General features: G+C 41.9%; 1 protein-coding gene across 1 annotated transcript in view; it reads right to left on the bottom strand.

Annotated features, from left to right (window-relative positions):
• LOC132998813 (NACHT, LRR and PYD domains-containing protein 12-like) overlaps positions 1 to 25,374 on the bottom strand; it is a gene marked incomplete at its 5' end in the record, with an annotated part of 75,724 nt that overhangs the window by 11,964 nt on the left and 38,386 nt on the right. The window contains 3 exons of the mRNA XM_061068560.1: positions 9,485 to 9,658; positions 23,239 to 23,412; positions 23,790 to 23,963. Coding sequence (XP_060924543.1) covers positions 9,485 to 9,658; positions 23,239 to 23,412; positions 23,790 to 23,963 — 522 coding nt within the window. The remainder of the gene's footprint in view (positions 1 to 9,484; positions 9,659 to 23,238; positions 23,413 to 23,789; positions 23,964 to 25,374) is intronic.

Here is a 25,374-nt window from a genome sequence, read left to right as displayed (position 1 = left end):
TGGGTACTTTTACTTGTAGTTAAGTAAAATTACAGGTACTTTTACTTGAGTACAATATTTCAGTATTTTTTACACCTCTGGTCTTCGGTAAGCATGCGCAATCTAAAAAAAAAAAGTTATACATGAGAACAAGTTTAACATTTATAGTTCCCACAACAAGCACCTCATCGGCTCAGGACAGGTGTGAGACTGAACTAAGATGTGACGCACACACAAGCAACGGTTACTAAAAGTCACATATTTCCCACATATTCAGCCCAAACCGCCCCTGCCCCCACCCTCCTCCATTTGTTTAGAGTACAGTTCAATAAACATCTTCACACACACACACACACACACACACACACACACAGACAAACTAGATTTAAAATCTTAACAGAACACATCATTCATTGGTTCATTCTCTGAGGATTCAGTTTGGAGGTTCACATGTTTGTAGCAGGTCTCTTACTTTGTGTGTGAGGGTCCAGGTTCATTACTGAAGTCTGGAGGAAATCCCATTGACCAGTCACTCTTCAGAGACACAAAGCTGAACCCTGGAGACTCTGCTCTGTCCTCCTCTTCCTCCACATGACCACTCATCTTCAGTCTGAGAGGAAAAACACTGTGAGCTCAAAGGAATCAGGACAAACCAGTCTGTCAAGAAACACACCCAAAAATACCAAGGAAGGACACACACACACACACACACACACAAACAAACACACACACACACACAAGCTAATGTGACTAACGTATGATCCTAAAATTACGTTCAGTTATTAAACACTTGATGAACAGACGTGATGAAGATAAAACATGAAACTGTGAGTTAACTCTGTTAATTAATCCTTTGAAGGCTCTTTGTTCCACAGCTGCTGTTCACATCTGTCTCTGGGATCCGATCACATGAAACTACGTCTGTCACCAGGTGTGAACTGACAAACTTAGAGTTATGTGATCAGCAGACGGATGTTAACAGCAGGTTTGAGAGTGAGACAGTAAAACCTTCATAAAGTTGTGTTCACACTCACCTGCTCACTTTCCTTCCTTCTGCTCATCCAGGTGAAAATGGAGTCTGACACTTCACTGTTCTCAGGCTCCTCCTCTCTCTCTTTACAGTAGATATGAGAGTTGCTCATAGACCAGTTAAAGCTCCAGTGTCTAAGACTCAGGTGAAAGGATCCATCTTCGGATATTAAAATCAAAATAATCCTGGTGATGTTTCCACTAGTGTGTTTGATCTAAATTGTATGAATCACAGTTTTCTTTACTGTAGAATGGGAAGATCTGTATCACGTTATAACGTGAAACTCAGCACGTTGTCCTGTGGAGTGGAGCTTCCTGAAACAGCCGCTCACAGGAGGAAACTGTGCATTTGTTGGGGACTATTTCCAGCGGCGGATGGAGCTCTATGGCACAAACACATGAGGTGTGTCAGACTGTGGATGAACACACAATATGTTTATATCAACAAGAAGAAAAATATATAAAATATCACCAGAATTGTTCTTTTAAACGTCTTCTCCTGATCATCAGACTAAGAGAGTTTGAGTTTTGGGCTGTGAATCATCGATTAAAGTCCGTTCTTCCTCTTCTGGTTATAATACTGAAGGATATACTCCTCCTTCTTTTCTCATCTCACAGATTTGTCTTTTCTTTCTTCTACTTCCCAGCCTATGTGTATATTACTGAATATTGTGTAGTGGTCACTTCCGATTGTTGAGTCTTCCCATAATTCCCACTCACATGTCCATGCCACCTCACTTGACACCAGTGTCAAATCCAGTGCTTAAGTGTTACCTGTGTGTCCATCTATCCGTGTCCCTCTCCCGTCGTTAATGCATATTAAATTAATATCCTCCAATAGTTGTTCTATTATCTCCCCATGTGTGTCGGTCTTTCTCCCTCCCCACAATATGCTATGTGAATTAAAATCCCCTCAGCAAAAGATTCCTAATCTGTCCTTGTATCTGGTTGAGTTTATTTATTCCTAGTTTCCTGCATGAGTTATAGTGATTGATGATGTTAACTGTCCTTCCTTTGTCCATATTTCTAACACAACCTATTCTTCTTCTTTCCCCTTACTGACATCCCTGAATGGCATATTTGCCCTGATCAATGTAGTGCATCATGCATAACCACAGTATAATTGAGGATTCTATCTAACTTTTGTTTTTTTGCACACAAACCACGTCTGGGATACAGATCAATTCTCACCTCCTCACAAGTCAGGTCATTAATGTTCAAATGATTTGCAGCTGCTTTGACTATTATTTGTATTCTTTCCATTTTTGATTTGGTTTCCATTGTTGCATGTATGACTCCTGCTATAGAAGAGACTAGTTTCTTTAAATCAACCAACACTTTGCCCTCTTTTGTTTTTTCTTGCTTCTTAACAGCCAATCATATTTGCTGTAGTTTATCGTGCTCCTGGGGCTTATACTGAATTTCTAACAGAATTCCCTGAGTTTTTATCAAACCTAGTCCTAAAGACAGATCAAATAATTATTGTTGGTGACTTTAATATTCATGTTGACAATAATAAAGATAGCCTGAGCGTAGCATTTATTTCAATACTAGACTCAATTGGTTTTAGTCAGTGTGTGCATCAACCTACTCATTGTTGTAACCACACACTTGACCTTGTGTTATCATACGGTGTCAAAATTGAACATTTAACAATACTTCCGCGCAATCCAGTACTATCAGATCATAATTTAATAACCTTCGATTTTTCACTATCTGAATATATGCCCCTAATAAAAAACTCATTTTCTAGATGTCTACCTGATAGTGCTGTAGCTAAATTTAAGGAAATAATTCCGATTACATTTAAACCCGTATTATCCGTCGACATAAACAACAAATTCTTTAAAAACCCGAGCTCTACTGAGATTGACCACCTCGTAGATAGCTCTGCAGACTCATTACGATTAACATTAGACTCAATAGCGCCTCTAAAAAAGAAATGTGTAAAACATAGTAAATTAGCTCCGTGGTATAATTCCAAGACACATGAGTTGAAACAAATATCAAGAAAACTAGAAAGGAAGTGGCGCTCCAGCAACAGTGTTGAAAATCTCCTAGACTGGAAGAGTAGTGTTACAGAATATAAAAAGGCTCTCCACAAAGCAAGAGCTGCCTATTATTCAAAACTAATAGAAGAGAATAAAAACAACCCCAGGTTTCTCTTCAGCACTGTAGCCAGGCTGACAGAGAGTCACACCTCCACCGAACCCAGTATTCCTCGATCCCTAAATAGCAATATCTTTATGACCTTTTTTAATGATAAAATTCTAACTATTAGAAATAAAATCAATCATCTCCTGCCCTCAATTGGCACTAATACCCTCCCAACAATAGAGATCTCAGAAACGGCTGAGAATCCTTCCCATTATTTAGACAGCTTCTCTCTGATCACCCGTGATCAGTTTACCAAAATAGTCTCAGGTTCTAAACCAACGACCTGTATTTTAGATCCGATTCCAACTAAATTACTTAAAGAAATTCTGCCCCTAATAGATAATTCGTTACTTAACACAATCAATCTGTCATTATCATCAGGTTATGTACCACAGTCTTTTAAAATAGCTGTAATCAAACCCCTACTCAAAAAACCCACCCTAGACCCAAAGGTTTTAGCAAATTACAGGCCAATATCTAATCTCCCCTTCCTATCTAAAATCTTAGAAAAAGTTGTAGCCAATCAGCTGTGTGAGTTTCTCCAGGAAAATAATATATATGAAGACTTTCAGTCTGGGTTTAGAACCAATCATAGCACAGAGACAGCCCTGGCAAAAGTCACTAATGACCTTCTAATAGCTTCAGACCAGGGACTTGTGTCTGTCCTCGTTCTGTTAGATCTCACTGCAGCATTCGACACAATTGACCATCAAATTTTATTAGAGAGACTAAAACAGTTAATTAACATTAAAGGAACGGCCTTAAACTGGTTTAAATCTTATTTTGCTGATCGCTCCCAATTCGTTCAAATCAATGATGAGTCATCGGTGCGCACCAAAGTTAACCATGGTGTCCCACAGGGGTCTGTGCTCGGCCCAATTTTATTCTCATTATATATGCTTCCACTAGGAAACATTATCAGGACACACTCGGTAAATTTTCACTGTTATGCGGATGACACCCAGTTATATTTGTCAATAAAACCTGATCAAAGTAATCAATTAACTAAACTTCGAGCATGTCTCAAGGACATAAAAACCTGGATGACCCGCAATTTTCTCTTATTAAACTCAGATAAAACAGAGGTTATAATACTCGGCCCTAAACACCTTAGAGATACATTATCTAATGATATAGCTGCGCTAGATGACATTGCCCTTGCTTCCAATGACACAGTCAGGAACTTGGGAGTGATCTTCGATCCTGATTTGTCCTTTAATAGTCACTTAAAAGTAATTTCTAGGACCGCGTTTTTCCACTTGCGTAATATCTCAAAAATCAGACATGTCCTTTCGCAAATAGATGCAGAAAAACTAGTCCACGCCTTTGTTACATCGAGACTGGACTATTGTAATTCATTATTATCAGGCTCCAGCAGCAAGTCGTTAAAGACTCTGCAGCTGGTCCAAAATGCCGCAGCACGTGTCCTGACGAGAACTAAGAAAAGAGAGCACATTTCTCCAGTATTAGCATCGCTACACTGGCTTCCTGTTAAATCTAGAATAGAATTTAAAATTCTCCTCCTCACCTTCAAGGCCCTTAATGATATGGCACCTCTTTACCTTAAAGAGATGTTAGTACCATATCAACCTACTAGAGCACTCCGATCCCAGAACTCAGGTTTACTTGTTGTCCCTAAAGTCTCTAAAAGTAGAGTAGGAGCCAGAGCTTTTAGCCATCAAGCCCCACTGCTGTGGAATAATCTCTCACTTTCAGTTAGGGAAGCAGACACGCTCTGTTCGTTTAAAAGTAGACTCAAAACCTTCCTCTTTTATAAAGCTTATAGTTAGAGCTAATTAGTGCGATGTTCCAAATTTGATTAAATGGCAAAAACCCCTGATGATGCTAAGACGCACAGGGAATTTATGACACAAGACACACGGAGCTTCTCTTTCCTGCTTCTCCTTCCTTTTTCTCCATATTTATCACATCAAGATAATTCTTATCTGATCAGTACATGTTACTAACCTGACCCCTTTTCCCGGAGTTTCTGTGCCTTAGCGCCCGCGGATGCAGGGCCACAGCTGTGGCCGCACCATGGATTATGATTGTGGATCGCGTGTCGGAGGTCGCAATGGTGGATCCAGTTCGGTGGATTCTGTCAGGCCTGGACTGGAATGAGGACTCAGAAGCAGAGAATATCACGTACCAGCACACTTTATTGATTTCAGAACCTCAATGCAGAGTGACAAACAAGAAGGCTATGAAAATCTCACTAACTATATCTATATAATAATATTATACTTGGCAAGCAATAACTGGGGAAAAAGAACTTCCTAATAAATACAAAACATACACTAGAAAAAGAAAAAGCTTTTAAACATAAACCACTCCCGAAGGAGGACAAACAAATGGCAAGAGCAAGAAATCAAAAGCGCTCCCGAAGGAGGAAAACCAAACTACTAATAAATGGGGCAAAAGAAAAGGCTCACCTAAACAAGAGGCTCAACAAACTAACTAAATCTCTCTTAACATAAATCGCTCCAAAAGGGAGGAAGAAAAACAGTTTACAAACAACACAAAACAAAGCTAAACTGGAAAACTTTAACAAACAAAAAATCACTCTCAAGGAGGAAACAGAAAACAACTTACGTGGCGTAGCAAGAAACTCTTTGGCAAAAACGACAATGACTGTGGGTAAGGCTTAGGTGCACGAACAAGAACAAAACACTTCGGCACAAGACAAAGGGGAGACGCAGACTATAAGCACATGAGGGTGAAGGGAACAGGTGGAAACAATCAGAGACAATCAGACCGGTGACACATGAGGAAGGGCAAGTGACCTGAAACGAGAGGAGAGTTAGGATTTCAAAATAAAACATGAAGTTACGAGACAAAAACCCCAAGACAAGACAAACCTCACCGCGGTGTGACAGATTCTGTATCGTGCCAGCTGATCGTCGTTGTAATGGAGGATCCTTTGTCGCGTTGGCATCGGATGATGAGGGACCACGACCGAGGCGGCAGCTGATAATGGATTCTAACTGGCGGCGGTGGACAATGACTGTGGATTACAGTGGATCTCATCCTGATGCTGGATCGTGGTCTTGCTGGCTGCTGGCCAGAGACTGTGATTGCAGCGGGACTGCCTGACACATAGTATTGAAAAATGTTTAGCCTCATGGATGCTGCTAAAAATCCTGATGATGTTTTCTTACACCTGACATCTATTGCACTTGTGTCCGTCCTGAGAGAGGGATCCCTCACATGTGGCTCTCTCTGAGGTTTCTACATATTTTTACCTGTGAAAAGGGTTTTTAGTAGTTTTTCCTTACTCTTGTTGAGGGTTAAGGACAGAGGATGTCACACAATGTTAAAGCCCCATGAGACGAATTGTTATTTGTGAATGTGGGCTATACAAATAAAACTTGATTGATTGATTGATGATTAATGAGTTGTTCTTCATCTGTGTGTCTTGACTCTCCTCCTCTCCTCTTGTTCACCATCTTCACAGCATCTGCATCTGTGATTTTGTTTTTCTTTCCCTGACCTGTTGAATCTCTACCTCGCTCTTCATTACTTCACATCCTCCACATGCCACACTATGGTTTCCTCCACAGTTTGGTTGCATCCCTTTTCCACACTGCTCATACTTATGATCCTCACCACATCTAGCACAACTTTTTTTTCCTTTACATGTCGTAGCAGTAAGACCAAATGTTTGACAGTTGAAGCTGGCTATATATTCCCTCACTGTGTAAATCATGTTTCCCAGCACTACTTTCTTTGGATGAATTTTTTCCTCAAATTGCAGCAATATGCTTTAAATACCTCTTCACCTCTTCTCTGAAAGCCTGTCATCTCTGTGCTTCCTTCAGTTTCCCACCTTTCAGATCTAATTCAATCTCAATCACACCATCACCACGGTCTTTACCTTGAATGGAACAAACTTCTGATCATCGAGCAGCTGTGGACCAGAGAGAAACTGACCGACAGAGATTTTTAATCTTTATTGAATAGGATATTTTTTATTTTCATGTAAAAAAGCAGCCATACGATTTTAGAAGTGAATAAAACAACCTGAGGTTTGAAAGAGACGTTTCTGTGATGATCAAACTGGATTTCGTTGTTTTTGCAGCAGTTGAATTAAATAATTTGGTCAGAAACTCAGGTCAGATCCATCACCTGCGACTTTACAGAGTAAATAAACAGTTTGTTCTGATGAACTTAACCTGAATTAGATCGTACTCAGAATAATCAACAATCATTGATAAAACATTATAACGTCCTGTCGGAGTTTACACAACATCTTGACATCCGACAGTTACAAGTGATGACATCATGTACTGGACGTAGTGAGGTCTGTGTGTGAAGGACGATCAGAGACTGTATATAAATGATTCTTCTGCAGTTGATCACGTTGTGGATTGAAAAATGTCACTTTAAGGGATATTCCCTCGTTTCCTTTTATTTCATGAACATTTGTTACTAAATGTCGATGAGTGTGATCTTATTGTCCGATGTTGTATAAACGCTGTACATGAAAGAAAGTCCACTTTTATAAAACTTTCTATCTCTTTGTACATGAGCAGGAACATGCAGATCAATTATGAACACGTGTGAAGAATCCAGAGAGAATGAAAATCATCAAAATGGGAATTTACATGTTTTTCATGAAGTCATTGAACTGATTCGATCTGATGAGTCCAGACGTTTTCATCTTCTCAGTGAAGCAGAGCCGCAGGCTCCCGGCTCCAAACCAATTATCTGTGTTTCTAAACGTCTTTCACCCACAGTGCTCATGGTTTTCACCTGATGTCTTTAGTTTTCAACACAACATGCTAACACGCTGCCGTCAGCAGGATCAGGGTGAAACTGTTTAAAATATAAGAAGCTTGTCTGAACGTAGCAGTTATTTATTTATAACATCGACTGCTCACAGCTTCACGTCCCGACCAGTAAATATAATGTCACTTTTTACATTTGAAAATCAAATTTGCATTAAATTTGCACATTTTTCTGCACATAACTTGGAAATATTTACGGCTTTAACTTTTGTGAGTCAAAGGACAGAGCAGCAGCAGATCCAGTGATGATGCTGTGTCACATCCACAGGAACACACAGGGAGGACGGTGGACTGGACACTGTGTGACAGCTGATCTCAGAGCAGCTCACCTCCTCTGACTCCTCTGGAGCTCTGTCTCCACTCTACCTCCCAGCAACAAGGCCCAGTCAGAGCCGCTCTACACACAAGCTGCTGCTGCTTCAGCCCCTGGATCCTCAGGACACAGCTCAGCCTCCGTCCACACACACTGTCCTCTTCACACTCACCTTCACCAAGATCACCATCTGTTGAGAGAAGAAGACATCAGTGTTTCCAGAGACTCACTTCATCAGCTGTGAGTCAGTGATGCAGCACATCCAGTAGAAAGAGCAGCAGGGACTTCAGTCCTGTTCAGAGGTGGAGCAGCTTCCTCTCTGCTTCATATTCACGTGTTGGAATGAACACGCTAAGAGCTCATTGTGTTTCCTCTGCATGTCAAAGTGCAGAGTGGACACCTGATAGGTGGATTTACTGCTGTTACAGGTGGAGACATGTTTCACTGTGTGAGCACGTGCACATAAAATGGGGGGGAGGGTTATTGCCTATGACCAATCAAAGACATGGACAGTTTGACTGACAGCAGAGCCTCATATTTCACAAAGTGTTAGAGATCAACTGAACCAACCAGATATTGATTTAAACTTGGTAGCACAGACCCTGGATCTGTGATACTGACTGTGTTTAGTAGAATACTGATGAAAGCAGCGTGGACTGACTCCAACCATCTACTGACCTCAGAGTCTCCAGTCAACAGGTTGGACTCTGCTGTAGATCAAGCAGCTCCTTCACTTCTGAGTCCTGCAGGTCATTGTAGCGCAGATCCAGTTCTCTCAGATGAGAGGGGTTTGACCTCAGAGCTGAAGCCAGAGAAGAAAAGCTGATCTCTGACAGACTGCAGCTCCACAACCTGGATAAAGAATAAAACTTAACTGTAAATTAAAATTAGTTCATGTGTGTAAATAACATACAAATAGTCATGTGAGCACAGACTCATAACATGGAAGATAAACATGAAATCAGACATGTTGGTCTAAAAATGATTCAGTAAAACATTTTTGGACCCGGTCTCTGTCCTGCAGATCAGTTTTGGAAATCCAGACTAAACTCAGTGTTTTGAGAAGTAGCTGACTATTTTAAATGGCACAGATTAATTTATGAATGATTCAAGTTATGTATGAAGAGGGATTATGTTAAATTAGAATTAAATGAGATCAATTGTGTATAAATGCTGTATTATCGCTATGAGATCTACCAAAGTCAGTCAGTGAACTGACCTCAGAGTCTCCAGTCGACAGGTTGGACTCTGTAGAAAACCACACAGCTCCTTCACTCCTGAGTCCTGCAGCTTGTTGTTAGTCAGATCCAGTTTTCTCAGATGAGAGGGGTTTGACCTCAGAGCTGAAGCAAGAGAAGAACAGCTGATATCTGACAGTCTGCAGCTCTTCAACCTGAATAAAGAAATATGAATATTAGAATATGTCCTCCTGTTGTTGTGGATTGTCATCATGTCAACACAGACTCTCAACATGCTGCTGACCTCAGTCCAGTCTGTGACCTGAAGATAAATATCAGATCAGACATGTTGTACCATTGTTTCATTCATCACCTTCTTCTCTGTGTGTTTGGTCACTGAGCAGGTTTGTGTAATTAAACACTGTTTAAAGTAGAGATGGCTCCTGACAGTCACTTCCTGTTTGTTTCTATACTTATCAACTGTCCAACGTGTTTCAATAAGAATGTGTCTTATTTTGAAAACCTGAGGTGGGCAAATGCTCGGCCTCAGTCCACATGTTATTTACTGACACTTTCTTAGTGATCAGGAGCAGGTGAGTGCAGGTGAATGGAGTTGATGAGGTGGACGTGACTGACAGGCTGGGTGAGGGACAGATGACTGAGGGACAGTGAGCAGAGCAGAACTGAGACAAGTTAAATAAATAATGACCCAATAAGAAAGAAAGTCTTTTAAGTGAAGAAGGATTTAAGGACCTAAGAGTCTCCAGTCGACAGTTTGGACTCTCCAGTCCAGAACACAGCACCTTCACTCCTAAATCTTGCAGGTAGTTTCTACTCAGATCCAGTTCTCTCAGATGTGAGGGGTCTGACTTCAGAGCTGAGGCCACGACTTCACAGTGAATCTCTGAGAGTCGACAATCACAGAGTCTGTAATTAAAGAAAATATGTGTTAGAATAAAATCAAGAAACACAACATTCATACAAAACGGGATCATGTGACCCTCACCATGGTAAATCCCCTTTTTGCCTCATAAACATGTTAAAAACTCCTCAAGAGAATCCTTTCAGATTTGGTTGAAGCGTTCATTCAGACTGACAGAGGAACTCATTAGAGTCAGATGGTCAAGGTCAAAGGTCAAGGTCACACAATATGTTTCTGGCCTCTTGAACATGTAGTCTCAAGTCTGTCTTTAGGGGAATTTCTTCACGTTTTGACCAGTTGGACTCAAAGATAAACAGATTAGATTTCAGTGGTCAAAGGTCAAAGGTTAAAGTGACCTCATATTATTGTGAATGCAACATGTCAGGAACCTGGATGGACGAACACTGCACTGGTTGGTGGTGGTGTACAAACGCAGGGTGTTAATTCTAGTTTGACCAGAAAGAAGAATAAACAATATTTCCAGTTCTGCTTCTTCAGTTTAAAGGAACAGTCAGTGATTCTCATCCAAAACACTTATATAGTGATTGTCTCCTCACACTATGCTAGCAGTTCGCTGGAAAAAAATAGATATATAATTAAATTATTATATTTTTTAACGGGTCCTTGACCTTAAGGAATGTGACTTGAGTTATCATGTTCAAATTTCAGAGAAGAAGTGAAGTCAGTAACATGTATTAAAGATATATTAATTTCTTTGATGTGATAAGGATAGAGAAGAGGAAGGAGAAGCTGGAAAGAGAAGCTCCGTGTGCCATGTGTACCCCGACCTTCTAAACCTATAGCAGCATAACTAAGAGCAGGTGCAAGACAAGCCTGGACTGGCTCTTACTATAAGCTTTATCAAAAAGGAAGGTTTTAAGCCTACTCTTAAATGTACAGATGGTGTCTGCCTCCCGAACCGAAAGGGAGATGATTTTAAAGGAGAGGACCTTGATTCTGAAAGCTCTGGCTCCTTCTCTACTTTTAGAGACTTTAGGGACAACAAGTAAGCCTGAGTTCTGGGAGCGGAGTGCTCTAGTGGGTTATAAGGTACTATGAGCTCTTTGAGGTATAATGGTTCCATATTATTAAGGGCCTTCAAGATTAGGAGAATTTTAAATTCTAGATTTAACCGGAAGCCAGTGTAGCGAAAATTATACTGGAGAAATGTGGTCTCTGTTCCTGGTTCTTGTCAGGACACGTACTGTGGCAATTTGACAAGCTGCAGAGTCTTTAACGACTTTCTGCTAGAGCCTGATAATAATGTTGGGACCTGGTATTTGTGAACTACAGTTCTGCCTACATGTTTCATCAAACCCTGACAACATGTTTCTTTGTTCTGGAGACTAGAGCCTCCACAGCTCAGTCTCCCAGGGGGCTTCAACTTCACACAAAGGTGTGAAAACCAACCATGGACACAACTTTCAACCACTCTTGTCCACTCTGGGTCCCGTGACCCATGAGGTCACCAGGCCAATATAAGCCAAGTCCCCCCTCTCCTGCCTCCTTCTTTCTACTCATCTCTACATAGAAGAGAGGTGCAGCTTTCCACCCCTCCAGTCAGGGAAACTTCCTCCCTACCACAGCGCTAAAATTGTGGGTCCTCCAGGTTTTTATGTTCTTCAGACAAGCTTGGACTTTAGTTAAGTGGTTACACTTGTACCAGTCAACCTCGCTTAGGATGTAGGGGGAAAATTACAGACGCTATTTTAAAGGAGCACGGGTGGATCTGTCACGCAGCGTACAGGCGACGCCGCCTGACCATTTTACAATAAACTAATAGTACGTTATAGGACAGATAACCTTGTCATCTGGCCCCACCACATATGAAATAATATATATAATAACTAAATTATCCTAGAACATGGCATTCATTTATCTGTATTTTCAATGAAAAAGGAAACATAACCAATCAATTTAAAACAAATCACATACATCAATATTTCCCCCAAGGTTTAAGCAGCTGTGGCGTGGTGAGATTGCCGCAAACAATAATAACAAATAGTCCACGCTATTCTCACCACCTCTGACTGACCAGAAAAAGTTCTCACGGTAATCCCTGAAAATTTCGCAATAATCCAGTTCATTTGGAAATAATCCCTTGTAGGTCTTCAGGGCCGCAGTTAATCTGAACTTCGCTGGGCGCTCACCGGCCCGCTCGAACAAAACAAGACGTCACTTCCCCCCATTTATCACATTTGGATATAATGAAACAGATATATACACAATAATACATCCAATAAACAAATACAGACGGAGGTCCAATCCCTTATCCTTTTAATTTAAAGCTTCTGAGAGAAGGATATGCACAGACTATAATAGATGTAGGTCAGATTTATCTGTACTCGTTAACACATTTCCTGTACATATAAAGTGCACTAAGGTGACCTTAACACACTTGAACTTGGTGTATATTATGTATACATACCAAATATGTATAGATTTGTTACACAAACACAGACACACACACACACACACACACACGCACACACACACACACACACACACACACACACACACACACACACATACACACACAAACACACACACACACGCACTCTAACCAGTAGCCGTTTATCCTTTAGCGGTCTCAGGGGCCTGGAGCCATCTCAGCTGACACTGAATCTAAGTCTCCAATTAACCTAACTCCGATCTACATGTCTTTAGGTTTGTGGAGGAAGCTGGAGAACCCAGAGGAAACCCTGCAGACACCAGGAGAACCTCCTCCTCACAGAAAGGCTGCACTAACAGTGTTGACCACTGCAACACCATGCTGCCCAAAACAATGAGGATCATTTAACACTGATTGTATTTGAAGAACGACTCATCTCCACTGATTGAACATGTTATTGATCATGTCTGGACTCACCGAGCCTTCCTGCAGTTCCTCACAGCTGGGATCAGTCTCCATCGACCCTGGTATGATGTGTTGAACTTCTTCAGGTCTAACTCATCCAGAACCTCCTCTGACATCTGCAGCATGTAGGCCAGAGCAGAGCAGTGGATCTCAGAGAGTTTCTCCTTTGATTTGTTTCCTGACGTCAGGAACTGTTTCATCTGCAGATGAACTGAGTGGTCGTTCATCTCAGTCAGACAGTGGAAGATGTTGATGCTTCTGTCAGGAGAAATGTCATCACTCTGCATCTCCTTCAGGTTGGTGATGACTCTTTGGATGATCTCTGGATTGTTCTCTGTCCGTCCCAGCAGGTCTCCTAAAACTCTCTGGATGATATTTGGATTGTTCTCTGTCCGACCCAACAGGCCTCCTAAGACTCTCTGGTTGGACTCCAGACTGAGGCCGTGAAGGAAGCGAACAAACAGGTCCAGATGACCATTTGTACTGGTGAGGGATTTCTCCATGGTTCTCTTCAGGAGGTCATCCAGGGAGAAGGTACTGTGTGTGTTCCCATATGTTCCCCAGAAGTTGTTGAATTCTTCTGTGTTCCTCTTGGTGTAACAGTGGAACATGTAGACTGCAGCCAGAAACTCCTGAATACTCAGGTGAACAAAGCAGTAGACTGATTTCTGGAAGATTACACACTCTCTTCTGAAGATCTCAGTACAAACACCTGAGTACACCGAGGCCTCTGTGACATTAAGACCACACCGCTCCAGGTCTTCTTGGTAAAACATGATGTTTCCTTCCTCCAGATGTTTAAACGCCAGCCTCCCCAGCTTCAGAAGAACGTCCCTGTCAGCCTCCGTCAGCTGCTGTGGAGTCGTCTCATGTCCCTCACTGTACTTGTTGTTCTTCCTCTTTGTCTGAACCAGCAGGAAGTGTGAGTACAGGTCAGTCAGGGTCTTGGGCAGCTCTCCTCTCTGGTCTGTGGTCAACATGTGCTCCAGAACTGTAGCACTGATCCAGCAGAAGACTGGGATTTGACACATGATGTGGAGGCTCCTGGACGTCTTGATGTGTGAGATGATTCTGCTGCAGAGCTCTTCATCACTGAATCTCCTCCTGAAGTACTCGTCCTTCTGGACATCAGTGAAGCCTCGTACCTCTGTGACCCTGTCAACACATGCAGGAGGGATCTGATTGGCCGCCGCAGGTCTGGAGGTTATCCAGACGAGAGCCGAGGGAAGCAGATTCCCCCGGATGAGGTTTGTCAGCAGCACGTTGACTGAAGACCTCTGTGTGTCATCAGTCACAAGCTCGCTGTGGTTGAAGTCCAGAGAAGGGCTGCTTTCATCCAGGCCGTCAAAGATGAACAAAGGTTTACAGACAGCGAGCGTCTCTGCAGTGAGCTTCTGTAACGCTGGATGGAAAACACGGAGCAGCGTGAGGAGACTGTGCTGCTGGTCCTTCACCAGGTTCAGCTCCCTGAACGAAAGCACAATCAGTAGACCCACATCCTGGTTTTCTAAACCCTCTGCCCAGTCCAGAGTGAACTTCTGCACCGAGAAGGTTTTTCCAACGCCAGCGACGCCGTAGGTCAGGACGACTCTGATGCTGCTCTGCTGGTCAGTGGAGGCTTTAAAGATGTCGTGGCACCTGATGGGAGTGTCGTGGAGGATCTTCTTCTTGGAAGCCGACTCAAGCTGCCTCACCTCATGTTGAGCATTAACCTCTTCACTCTGTCCCTCTGTGATGTAAAGCTCAGTGTAGATCCTGTTGAGGAGGGTTCTACTATCTGTTTCATCAGTTCCTTCAGTCACATGTTCACATCTCCTCCTCAGACTGAGCTGATGTTCATCTAAAACCTCCTGCAGACCACGATCTGCTGAAAGACAAGAAACAATGTCAGAGACAGAAAATCTGAGATTCTGCTGATTGTTTTCATCAGATACAGAAAAACTACAGAAAATAAAAGCTTTTTTAACTTTATGCTTTTGTAACGATGTTAAATGTTGATGCTGTATGAAGGAACACAATAAAACCACATGTGCTGTTGTCAGAAGTGAAGACGTCAGCAGACACATGTACAGTGCTGCTCTGACCGGCTGTCTGAGCTCCAGCTCCTGTTCTGGATCTTTGTCCACACTGGGGACAGGAGGAGTCTCCTGAAGAACCAGACTGGTCCCAGTATGAGCTGATGCACTGTCTGCAGAACCAGTGTCCACAGCTGGTGGAGACTGGATCCTTCAGGACGTCCTGACACGAAGCACAGCAGGACGACTGCTCCTCCTCAGAAACATGACTCCTCTTCCTCTCCCTGTGAAGACATTTCCTGATACCTCACATGTCACAGTCACAGGTTGTCATTACTTCTGTCAAGGTTTTGTTTTCACCCACTATGTTTGTGTGTTGGTTGGTTTGTTCGTTAGTGGGATTATAAAAAACCACTGAACAAATTATCAGTTAACTTGGTGGAAGGATGTGGTCTGTGAACCAGATCGGGGGGGGGGGGTCCTCTTTCACAGACATGTTCAGAGGACTGATGTTTAGCAGTGCGTGGAATTTGGTGCAGATCCAAATCAGAATGAGTCTCTAGTGGATTTCAAAGTGGTTTCATAAGGAGCGTGTTGGTTCTTGGTGGAGGTCTGAGCTCTTTGAGTGATTCTGAGAAATTAGTCACCAACTTCAATGAAGCTGTGTCCTAATGCAGGGGCCACACTAGAGGAAACTAGATCCTCTTCAGAGCAGGTCACAGTAGAAACAGTAACTTACTCTGTGTGTGAGGGTCCAGGTTCATTACTAAAGGTCAGAGGAAGTTCTTTGGACATGTCACTCTTCAGAGACAGACAGCTGGACCCTGGAGACTCTGCTCTCAGTCTGTGGTCCTGACCTCTGCAAACACAAACATGTTTTTATTCAGAACACATCATTCACTGGTTCATTCTCTGAGGATTCAGTTTGGAGGTTCACATGTTTGTAGCAGGTCTCTTACTTTGTGTGTGAGGGTCCAGGTTCATTACTGAAGTTTGGAGGATCATACATTGACTGGTCACTCTTCAGAGACACACAGCTGAACCCTGGAGACTCTGCCCTGTCCTTTTCCTCCTCATAACCACTCATCTTCAGTCTGAGAGGAAAAACACTGTGAGCTCAAAGGAATCAGGTCAAACAAGTCTGTCAAGAAACACACCCAAAAACCAAGACCAACACACACACACACACACACACATATACACATACACACCAGGTAATGTGACTGTAACGTATGATTCTGAAATCACGTTCTATTATTAAACACTTGATGAACAGACATGAAGATAAAAAGTGAAACTGTGAGTTAACTCTGTTAATTAGTCCTTTGAAGGCTCTTTCTTCCACAGCTGCTGTTCACATCTGTCTCTGGGATCCGATCACATGAAACCAAGTCTGTCGCCAGGTGTGAACTGACAAACTTAGAGTCATGTGATCAGCAGACGGATGTTAACAGCAGGTTTGAGAGTGAGACAGTAAAACTTTCAGAAAGTTGTGTTCACACTCACCTGCTCCCTTTTCTTCCTTCTGCTCGTTCAGGTGAAAATGGAGTCTGACCGCTCCCTGTTCTCAGGCTCCTCCTCTCTCTCTTTACAGTAGATATGAAAGTTGCTCACAGAACAGCTAAAGCACCAGTGTGTAAGACTCAGGTAAACGGATCCATCTTCGGAAATTAAAATCAAAATAATCCTAGTGATATTTCTACTAGTGTGTTTGATCTAAATTGTATGAATCACAGTTTTCTTTACTCTAGAATGGGAAGATCTGTATCACATTATAACGTGAAACTTGTCACGTTGTCCTGTGGAGTGGAGCTTCCTGAACGAGCCGCTCTGGAGGAAACACTGCATTTGTTGGGGACTATTTCCAGCGGCAGATGGAGCTCTATGGCACAAACACATGAGAAGTGTCAGGCTGTGGATGAACACACAATTTGTTCATATCAACAAGAAGAAAAATATTAAATATATGTATATATATATAAGATATGATCACTAATCTGTCCTTGTATCTGCTTGAGTTTATTTATTCCTAGTTTCCTGCATAAGTTATAATGATTTATGATGTTGACTGTCCTTCTTTTGTCTATATTTCTAACACAATATATTCTTCTTCTTTTTCTTTTCCCTTACTGACATCCCTTAATTTACGTTGATAAATGTAGTGCGCCTTGTTGTGATTCTTGTTCTTCTGGGTTTGAACTCTCATGGTTGAATGCACTTATTGCAAGTTGCTTTGTATAAAGCGTCAGCTAAATGTAATGTAATGTGATGTAACAACCCTTAATGATCAGAAACCTCTTTCACCAAGCGAGAAGATGTTTTACCTGTCAGAGAAGCCCTCGAAGCGGTGAGTGGCAGTAGACCAAGCCACAGGGATCTCACCACAGCAGCCAGAGACAAACCATTTGGGTTTTAGCATCTTTTATTAAATCCAAACATACATTAAAAAGGCAAACTTAAACAGCTCAGTGTCACTCCCTTGTTTCTTGGTGTCAGAGTCCTTTCCTCTGAGGCAGCTCCGATGCTGCCTTTTAAGCATGAGGATCATTCAGCAAACAGCTCTCACCTGTGCTGCTTGATCCTCTGTGGTGCAGTTGAAGGTTCTCTTCCAGCCCTCTCACCTCCACACGTTGGAAGGGTTCTTCTACAGGAACATGGAGGATGCATATACAGGCGCCTTGAAAGTCCTACATTAGCGGATGAGCAATCCAGCAGTGATGTAAATTTACTTTTCTCCACTGAACTACACAAACCTTCCTTAACGTTTCCTTATCAAGGCTAAAACTGCACATTTGTTACTGAGATGGGAAAAGTTACATTTTCCTTGTTTTGATTTAGTTTCTCTTATTTTCTTCAGGAGTACGACCTGATGGTCCTTCCCAACGCCTTCATGATCCACATGCCTCACGCTCCGAGCTTTGACATCTCTAAGTTCCGCTCCAGCTCCAGTTACCGCAACTGTCTGAACACTCTGAAGGACGAGTTCCACCAGGACCTGTCCAGGAAGCAAGGCTTTGCCGCTCTCAAGTACCTCACCGCCCAGAGGAACATCTGAGAGCCGGCGAGTTCAGAGTCCGTCAGCCCCTAAGCTCTGGGAGCTCGGATACGTACTGACATGGCGTCGCACAGTCGGCCATAGTGACGCCCTGGTGCGAATATGACGGAAAAGCTTTACAGCCCCTTTGGAAGTATGGCGGGCTCCTGTGCATTATCCTCCAGACGACGAAACGCAGAGATGAAGACTTGTCCAGGACGGAGTGATGGCGGACTTCCTGAATGCAGGACTGAGCGGACTGAAGGGACGATCGGGGAGCGGAGCGTTCACACCGATTAGGCACTTTTTATATCGGGAAAATGACCATATTCGTACAATTTGTTCTGACAATCAGGGCTTCTTCCAGAAGACATGAACCAGTCCGTCCACGTGCAAAACATCTGGACACTCGACTCATAGACGCTGAGACGGAGCCGAGTGGTTTTCACAGAAGACGATGATGTGAGGAGTCGAAGCGGAGAAAGAATTAAGCCTTATCACTTCGCATATTTCATGTTTTCATTTTTTCTCGTGTAAATCAAAACCAATGAATAATTGACGACAATGTTTTGGTTATAATTTTTTCACAACAATCATTTATTTGTTATTTTTCTCTATTTTATGACCTCAATATCCATCACGTGTGTGCGTGGTCTTTAACATGCTTCCTTATTGTCGAAATCAGATCCTCCTGCACGTGATCATGTTCTTCTTTTTAATTTATCCCAAACAGAAATCTTTCAGATAAGTCGACACTGAACTCGACCACAGACGTGTGACAGTGAGTTGATCTGAATGAAGATGTTGAAATGAGAAGAAGTTCAGGAGCTTTTAGTTTCTCTATGTGTCTGATTCACTGGGTGAATGTGCCGTCTACTGAACCTCCCTCCCACAACCCTCCTTCTTTTCAAATCAAACAATTAAATGGTTGTTTGAATACTGAATATTAATAATAAATAATAACAATAGTAATGTATATAAAGACGATCAGTGACTTTAAATAAAGATGGACGAAACATCTCCACATCCTCCTGCCGTACAAAACTGGAGTGAATCCACGGTATCAAGGCCTCGCAATACATTCATATATTTATTATTCGATAGGGAAATCATTTATTTTCACCATAAGTAAAACACAGAGATTGTTTCAAAATCATTGACTAATGAATTAATGGGATTCTTTATTCAGTACAAAATGGAAAGTGTAATCCAAAATATTATTTTAAACACCGGTAATTAAATAACTGATTAAAACCAAATTTAGAAAAAAAAATTCTTATGTAATTTTTTTGTTGGTCCTTGTTCAATCTGCTAACATGAAGGAGGCGGGATTTACGAACTGTACTGCAGCTAGCCACAAGGGGGCGTTCTATCTTGTTGTCCATCTTTATTTACAGACTCAGGAGAGAAGACGTGGAGTTAACTGATCTGATTTTAAAACGTAGCAGAAGGAAACTGTCGTTTCATTTAAGTTGGATTTTACCTCTTTTGATTTGTCTTTTTTTCAATATTTGTTTGTTTGTGTCCGTCCCATCGACCGTGTTGATATATTTTATAAATTGTTGTTGGTTATGAAAGACGAAGAATCCAAATCCATGGTTTTAAATCATATTTATATATGTAACTGAATCTAAGCATCTCTCCATGTAAATTCAGGTTCATAAAAGGGTTTATTTTGAAAAGCAGAACAAACTTCATTTTATTTTGATAGCTAGTCATATTGATGGGACGTCGTCGCCTCTCGGGGGGGAAACCAGCTTTAACATCCACTTTTATTTTAGTTTTTCATCCGTATCATCTTTTATTTCTGTTAAAAATCATCTTTTCATCGATCAGAGCGTCGCTTTATTTCATGATCCTTCATCCAAACAGCAGTGATTCACATTGAGTTCCACTGAGAATCAGAGTCTGGGGCAGAACACGAGTGACGGCTGTGCTGCAGAGTCTCCAGTGAATTAAAATGAGGATAACTGAGATTATTTTAATTCTGACACTGCAGGGCCAAAAGTATCCCGGGATATCCATGAATCTAATATTTATTAAGGTCGTGGTTTTAAGCGTGTGTGCATCTTCCATGCGTGTGATTGGTCCGAGGAAATTTTCCAATGCAAACTGAATAATTGTGAAAAGTCCAGATACTTCACATCCTCTTTAAATGTAAATGTCAGTTTATTAATGGTTTATAGTGAGATGACGTGTTGGTCACCAGACAATTCTCTTTATTAATGTTTTCTAACAGAACAAATTAATCACCATAACACAAAACATGTGGATGCATCTAGAGTAGTGTTTTTCAATTATGCATTAAATGTGACACCATTACATGGTGTGCCTTAGGGCATTCAATAAATTTGGTAATCAGAAATGATTTAAAAATATTAATAGAAAATAATTTTAATTGATTAAAGTTAACTCATGGCACCACCCTTCAAAGGAAGGGAAAAGATAGCCAATTTACTGATTAAGTCTCATGAAAGTACTAACTACAAATTTGGATCTCTGATTAACAATTCAATTAATAACTATAACCAAAATTACCATATAGATAGTTATCAAAGTTGAAGGATATAGAGTTCAGTGTAGAGGTTGGCAAAATGTACACTCATGCAACATTCATTAAAACATTTGTGAAAGAAAAAGTTAATAAAGTATAAAAACACAAATTACTAAAGTTGTACTTACTATATGAATATGTGTATGGGAGTATGCATGCTTGTGTGTGTGTCTGTGTGAGTGAGTTTGCCTTAAAAATGGCGGCTGGCCCCTATGAGGGCAATAAACCATCTCCCTTGTATGTTTGAGACATGTGGCGGGGGTCAGAGATATGTGTGTGTGGGTGTTTGTTGATGCCAAATTAGAGAAAGTTACTAGAGGCATGCAGAGAAAGACGGTGAAGAGCATAACACAACTAACATTAACTTTCAAATAACTTATAACCACATATCACAGCAACACGAATCAAACTTATAAACATCAACCGGAATCCAATAAACATTATTTGCTTAGCCATGTATAATAATTAAGCCCAGTAGTGTTACCCGTCCATGAAAAGGGAAAAAAGGTTGATGTGCTGTTTGAAGTCCAGTGAAGTCGTCTAGCTGGGTTGCTGCTCCTGTTGTGGTTCTGCTGTGCGATTCAGCTCTTGTACTGTTCTTGGGCAGGCTTTTACATCGCTGCCTTTTGGAAGGTTTAAGCAGTCTGCTCCAGTCAGGCCTGCTTGAAGGTTGGTAGAGCTTGGATTGGGAGGAGGTTTCCTTTGTGAGGTGAGATGCAAGCTGCACCTCTCGTCCATTGAAGTTGAGCAGAAAGAGAGGTGGGCTCCTCTCGGAGAGTTGAGTTGAAGGAGTAAGTGAGCTGGACAGCCTCACTTCTCCTCTCAGAGGGTAGCGTAGAAAGAGGAAGACGCGGGGGACAAGTCGGCCTATATTGGCCTGGTGACCTCTTGGGTCATGGGGCCCAGAGTGACCTATAGTGGTTGAAACTTGTGTCACTGATTCGTTTTCACGCCTCTGTGTGATGTTGAAGGAGGGAGACTGAGTTCTGGAGGCTCTGGTTTGTCTCCAGAACAAAGAACATGTGCTCCAGGCTTGGACTACACATGAAGGCCGCAGTGTAGTTCAAAAATACAGTAGAATAGTAAATGATAGTGACGTTGACATCATTGCATTCTTTACAAATATTGTGTTTACCTGGTATTTATATGACAACATGTTCTAGTTTTCATGACCAATTAAAGCACTTAAACGTCCAGTGTGTAAGCTTTAGGTGAATATATATATATATTGGCTCCCTCCTCTGATTCCTCAGGAGCTCTGATTCCACTCTGCCTCCCAGCAACAAGGCCCAGTCAGAGCCGCTCTACACACAAGCTGCTGCTGCTTCAGCCTCTGGATCCTCAGGACACAGCTCAGCCTCCGTCCACACACACTGTCCTCTTCACACTCACCTTCACAAAGATCACCACCTGTTGAGAGAAGAAGACATCAGTGTTACAGAGACTCACTTCATCAGCTGTGAGTCAGTGATGCAGCACATTCACAGAGGAGAACAAACACATGTTCCAGAATAAAATAAGCTCAGTTACAGCTGCTAAATGCAGGAAGAACAGGTGGTAAAACATCTCGGATCGTGTCAATGTGTAAGTTACAGCGCCCCCTGGTGGCATTTGGTAAAAATATATTACCTGACCACGATAAAATAACGTGTGTGAACGAGATAAATAACTCGAGGCCACAAGATCTGAATCTGTTGTTTACTAACAAGACGAGTGGAAGATTCTTGATGAGAAACATTTGAATCCCCAGGATGTGACACACACTGTCTCACTGACTCTGAGGACACACACTGTCTCTGGGGACACAAACTGTCTCACTGAATCTGAGGACACCCTCTGTCTCTGAGGACACACACTGTCTCACTGTCTCTGAAGACACACACTGTCTCACTGTCACTGAGGACACACTGTCTCACTGTCTCTGAGGACACACATTGTGGAGGAAACCTCTGACATCACTACTCAATAAAAACACATGGACCTGTCTTCAGGAAGCTACCTGAGTGCATCTGGTGTTTTGGTGACAGGATGAGTCTGGAGAGATTGAGATGTTCTGGGTGAGTTAGAGATCAACTGAACCAACCAGACGTTGATTTAAACTTCCCTTATCCGTCCCTTTAAGGAGAGTGTGCACCACACAACAGTGTAGAGTCACTGTGGTCAGTGGGCGGAGCTTCTATACGGGTTGATCTCCAACTTAACCTGGAGCAGGTAAGCCATTCATCAGAAGTTACCATGGTGATTTACCTCGTTAAGAAGTGGACGAGCTTCGTAGGACTGAAAAAACTAAACCTGAAGTTAACCTGATAACCACAAATCCTGCTTGGTAGCACAGACCCTGGATCTGTGATACTGACTGTGTTAATAAAATACTGATGAAAGCAGCGTGGACGGACTCCAACCATCTACTGACCTCAGAGTCTCCAGTTGACAGGTTGAACTCTGCTTTAGATCAAGCAGCTCCTTTACTCCTGAGTCCTGCAGGTAGTTGTTACTCAGATCCAGTTCTCTGAGATGAGAGGGGTTTGACCTCAGAGCTGAAGCCAGAGAAGAACAGCTGATCTCTGTCAGTCTGCAGCCAATCAACCTGAATAAAGGATAAAACTTAACTGTAAATTAAACTTAGTTCATGTGTGAAAATAACAGAACTATTCATGTCAGCACAGACTCATAACATGGAAGATAAATATGAAATCAGACATGTTGGACTAAAAACGAGTTTTGATTCGGTAAAAATATATTATTTGTACCCGGTCTCTGTCCTGCAGATCAGTTTAGGAAATCCAGAGCTTAACTCAGTGTTGTAACAAGTAGCTGAATATTTAAAATATCACAGATTGATTAATCAATGGATTCCAGTTATGTATGAAGAGGAATCATATTAAATCATCCTTAAAAGAAATCTATAGTGTATAAATTCTGATTATAGATATGTGATCTACAAAAGTCAGTCAGTGAACTAACCTCAAAGTCACCAGTCGACAGGTTGGACTCTGTAGAAAACCACACAGCTCCTTCACTCCTGAGTCCTGCAGGTCATTGTTACTCAAATCCAGTTCTCTCAGATGAGAGAGGTTTGACCTCAGAGCTGAAGCCAGAGAAAAACAGCTGATCTCCGATAGACTGCAGCCCCACAACCTGAATAAAGAAATATGAATATTTGAATGTGTCCTCCTGTTGTTGTGGTTCGTCATCATGTCAACACATACTCTCAACATGCTGCTGACCTCAGTCCAGTCTGTGACCTGAAGATAAATATCAGATCAGACATGTTGGACCATTGTTTCATTCATCTCCTTCTTCTCTGTGTGTTGGTCACTGAGCAGGTTTGTGTAATTAAACACTGTTTAAAGTAGGCACGGCTCCTGATGTCACTTCCTGTTTGTTTCTATACATATCAACTGTCCAACGTGTTTCAATAAGAATGTCTTATTTTGAAACCCTGAGGAGGACGAGTGCTGTATCTTATACACCGGTCCAAATCTTAAATCTTATTTACTGACACTTTCTCAGTGATCAGGAGCAGGTGAGTGCAGGTGAATGGAGTTGATGAGGTGGACGTGACTGACAGGCTGGGTGAGTGACAGATGACTGAGGGACAGTGAGCAGAGCAGAACTGAGACAATTCAAATACATAATGACCCAATAAGAAAGACAGTCTGAAAAGTGAAGAAGGATTTAAGGACCTCAGAGTCTCCAGTCGACAGTTTGGACTCTCCAGTCCAGAACACAGCAGCTTCACTCCTGAATCCTTCAGCCTGCTTCCACTCAGATCCAGTTCTCTCAGATGTGAGGGGTCTGATTTCAGAGCTGAGGCCACGACTTCAAGGTGAGTCTCTGAGAGTCGACCACCAATAAGTCTGTAATTAAAGAAATTATAATTTAGAATAAAATCAGAAAACACAAAATTCATACAAAACATGATCATGTGGCCCTCACCCTGGTAAATCCCCTTTTTGCCTCATGAACATGTTAAAAACTCAAGAGAATCCTTTCAGATTTGGTACAAGCGTTCATTCAGACTGACAGAGGAACTCATTAGAATCAGGTGGTCAAAGGTCAAAGGTCAAGGTCACACAACATGTTTCTGGCCTCTTCAACATGATGTCTCAAGCCTGTCTTTAGGGGATTTCTTCACAAATTTCGACCAGTTGGGCTCAAACATAAACTGATTAGATTTCAGTGGTCATAGGTTACATTGACCTCATATTATTGTGAATGCAACAGGTCAGGAACCTGGAAGGACTGACACTGCACTGGTTGGTGGTGGCGTACAAACGCAGGGTGGTAATTCTAGTTTGACAAGAAAGAAGAATAAACCATAATTTCAGTTCTGCTTCTTCAGTTTAAAGGAACAGTCAGTGATTCTCATCCTAAACAGAGAGAAGCTGTTATTTATCTGATTAATCACCGTTTCTAAATCCCCTAAATGTCTCTTTGCATAGGATGATAGGATTGAACAATTAATTTCTTTAGAAAACTCAAAGAACCTTTATCAGAAACCAGGGGTCACTAACAGGCACACCGCAGTCCGAGTCCGGACCCAAAA

This window comes from Limanda limanda, chromosome 3, assembly GCF_963576545.1.
Source record: "Limanda limanda chromosome 3, fLimLim1.1, whole genome shotgun sequence".
In the NCBI taxonomy this organism is placed as follows: Eukaryota; Metazoa; Chordata; class Actinopteri; order Pleuronectiformes; family Pleuronectidae; genus Limanda; species Limanda limanda.
This window is presented reverse-complemented; position numbering and strand designations above follow the sequence as displayed.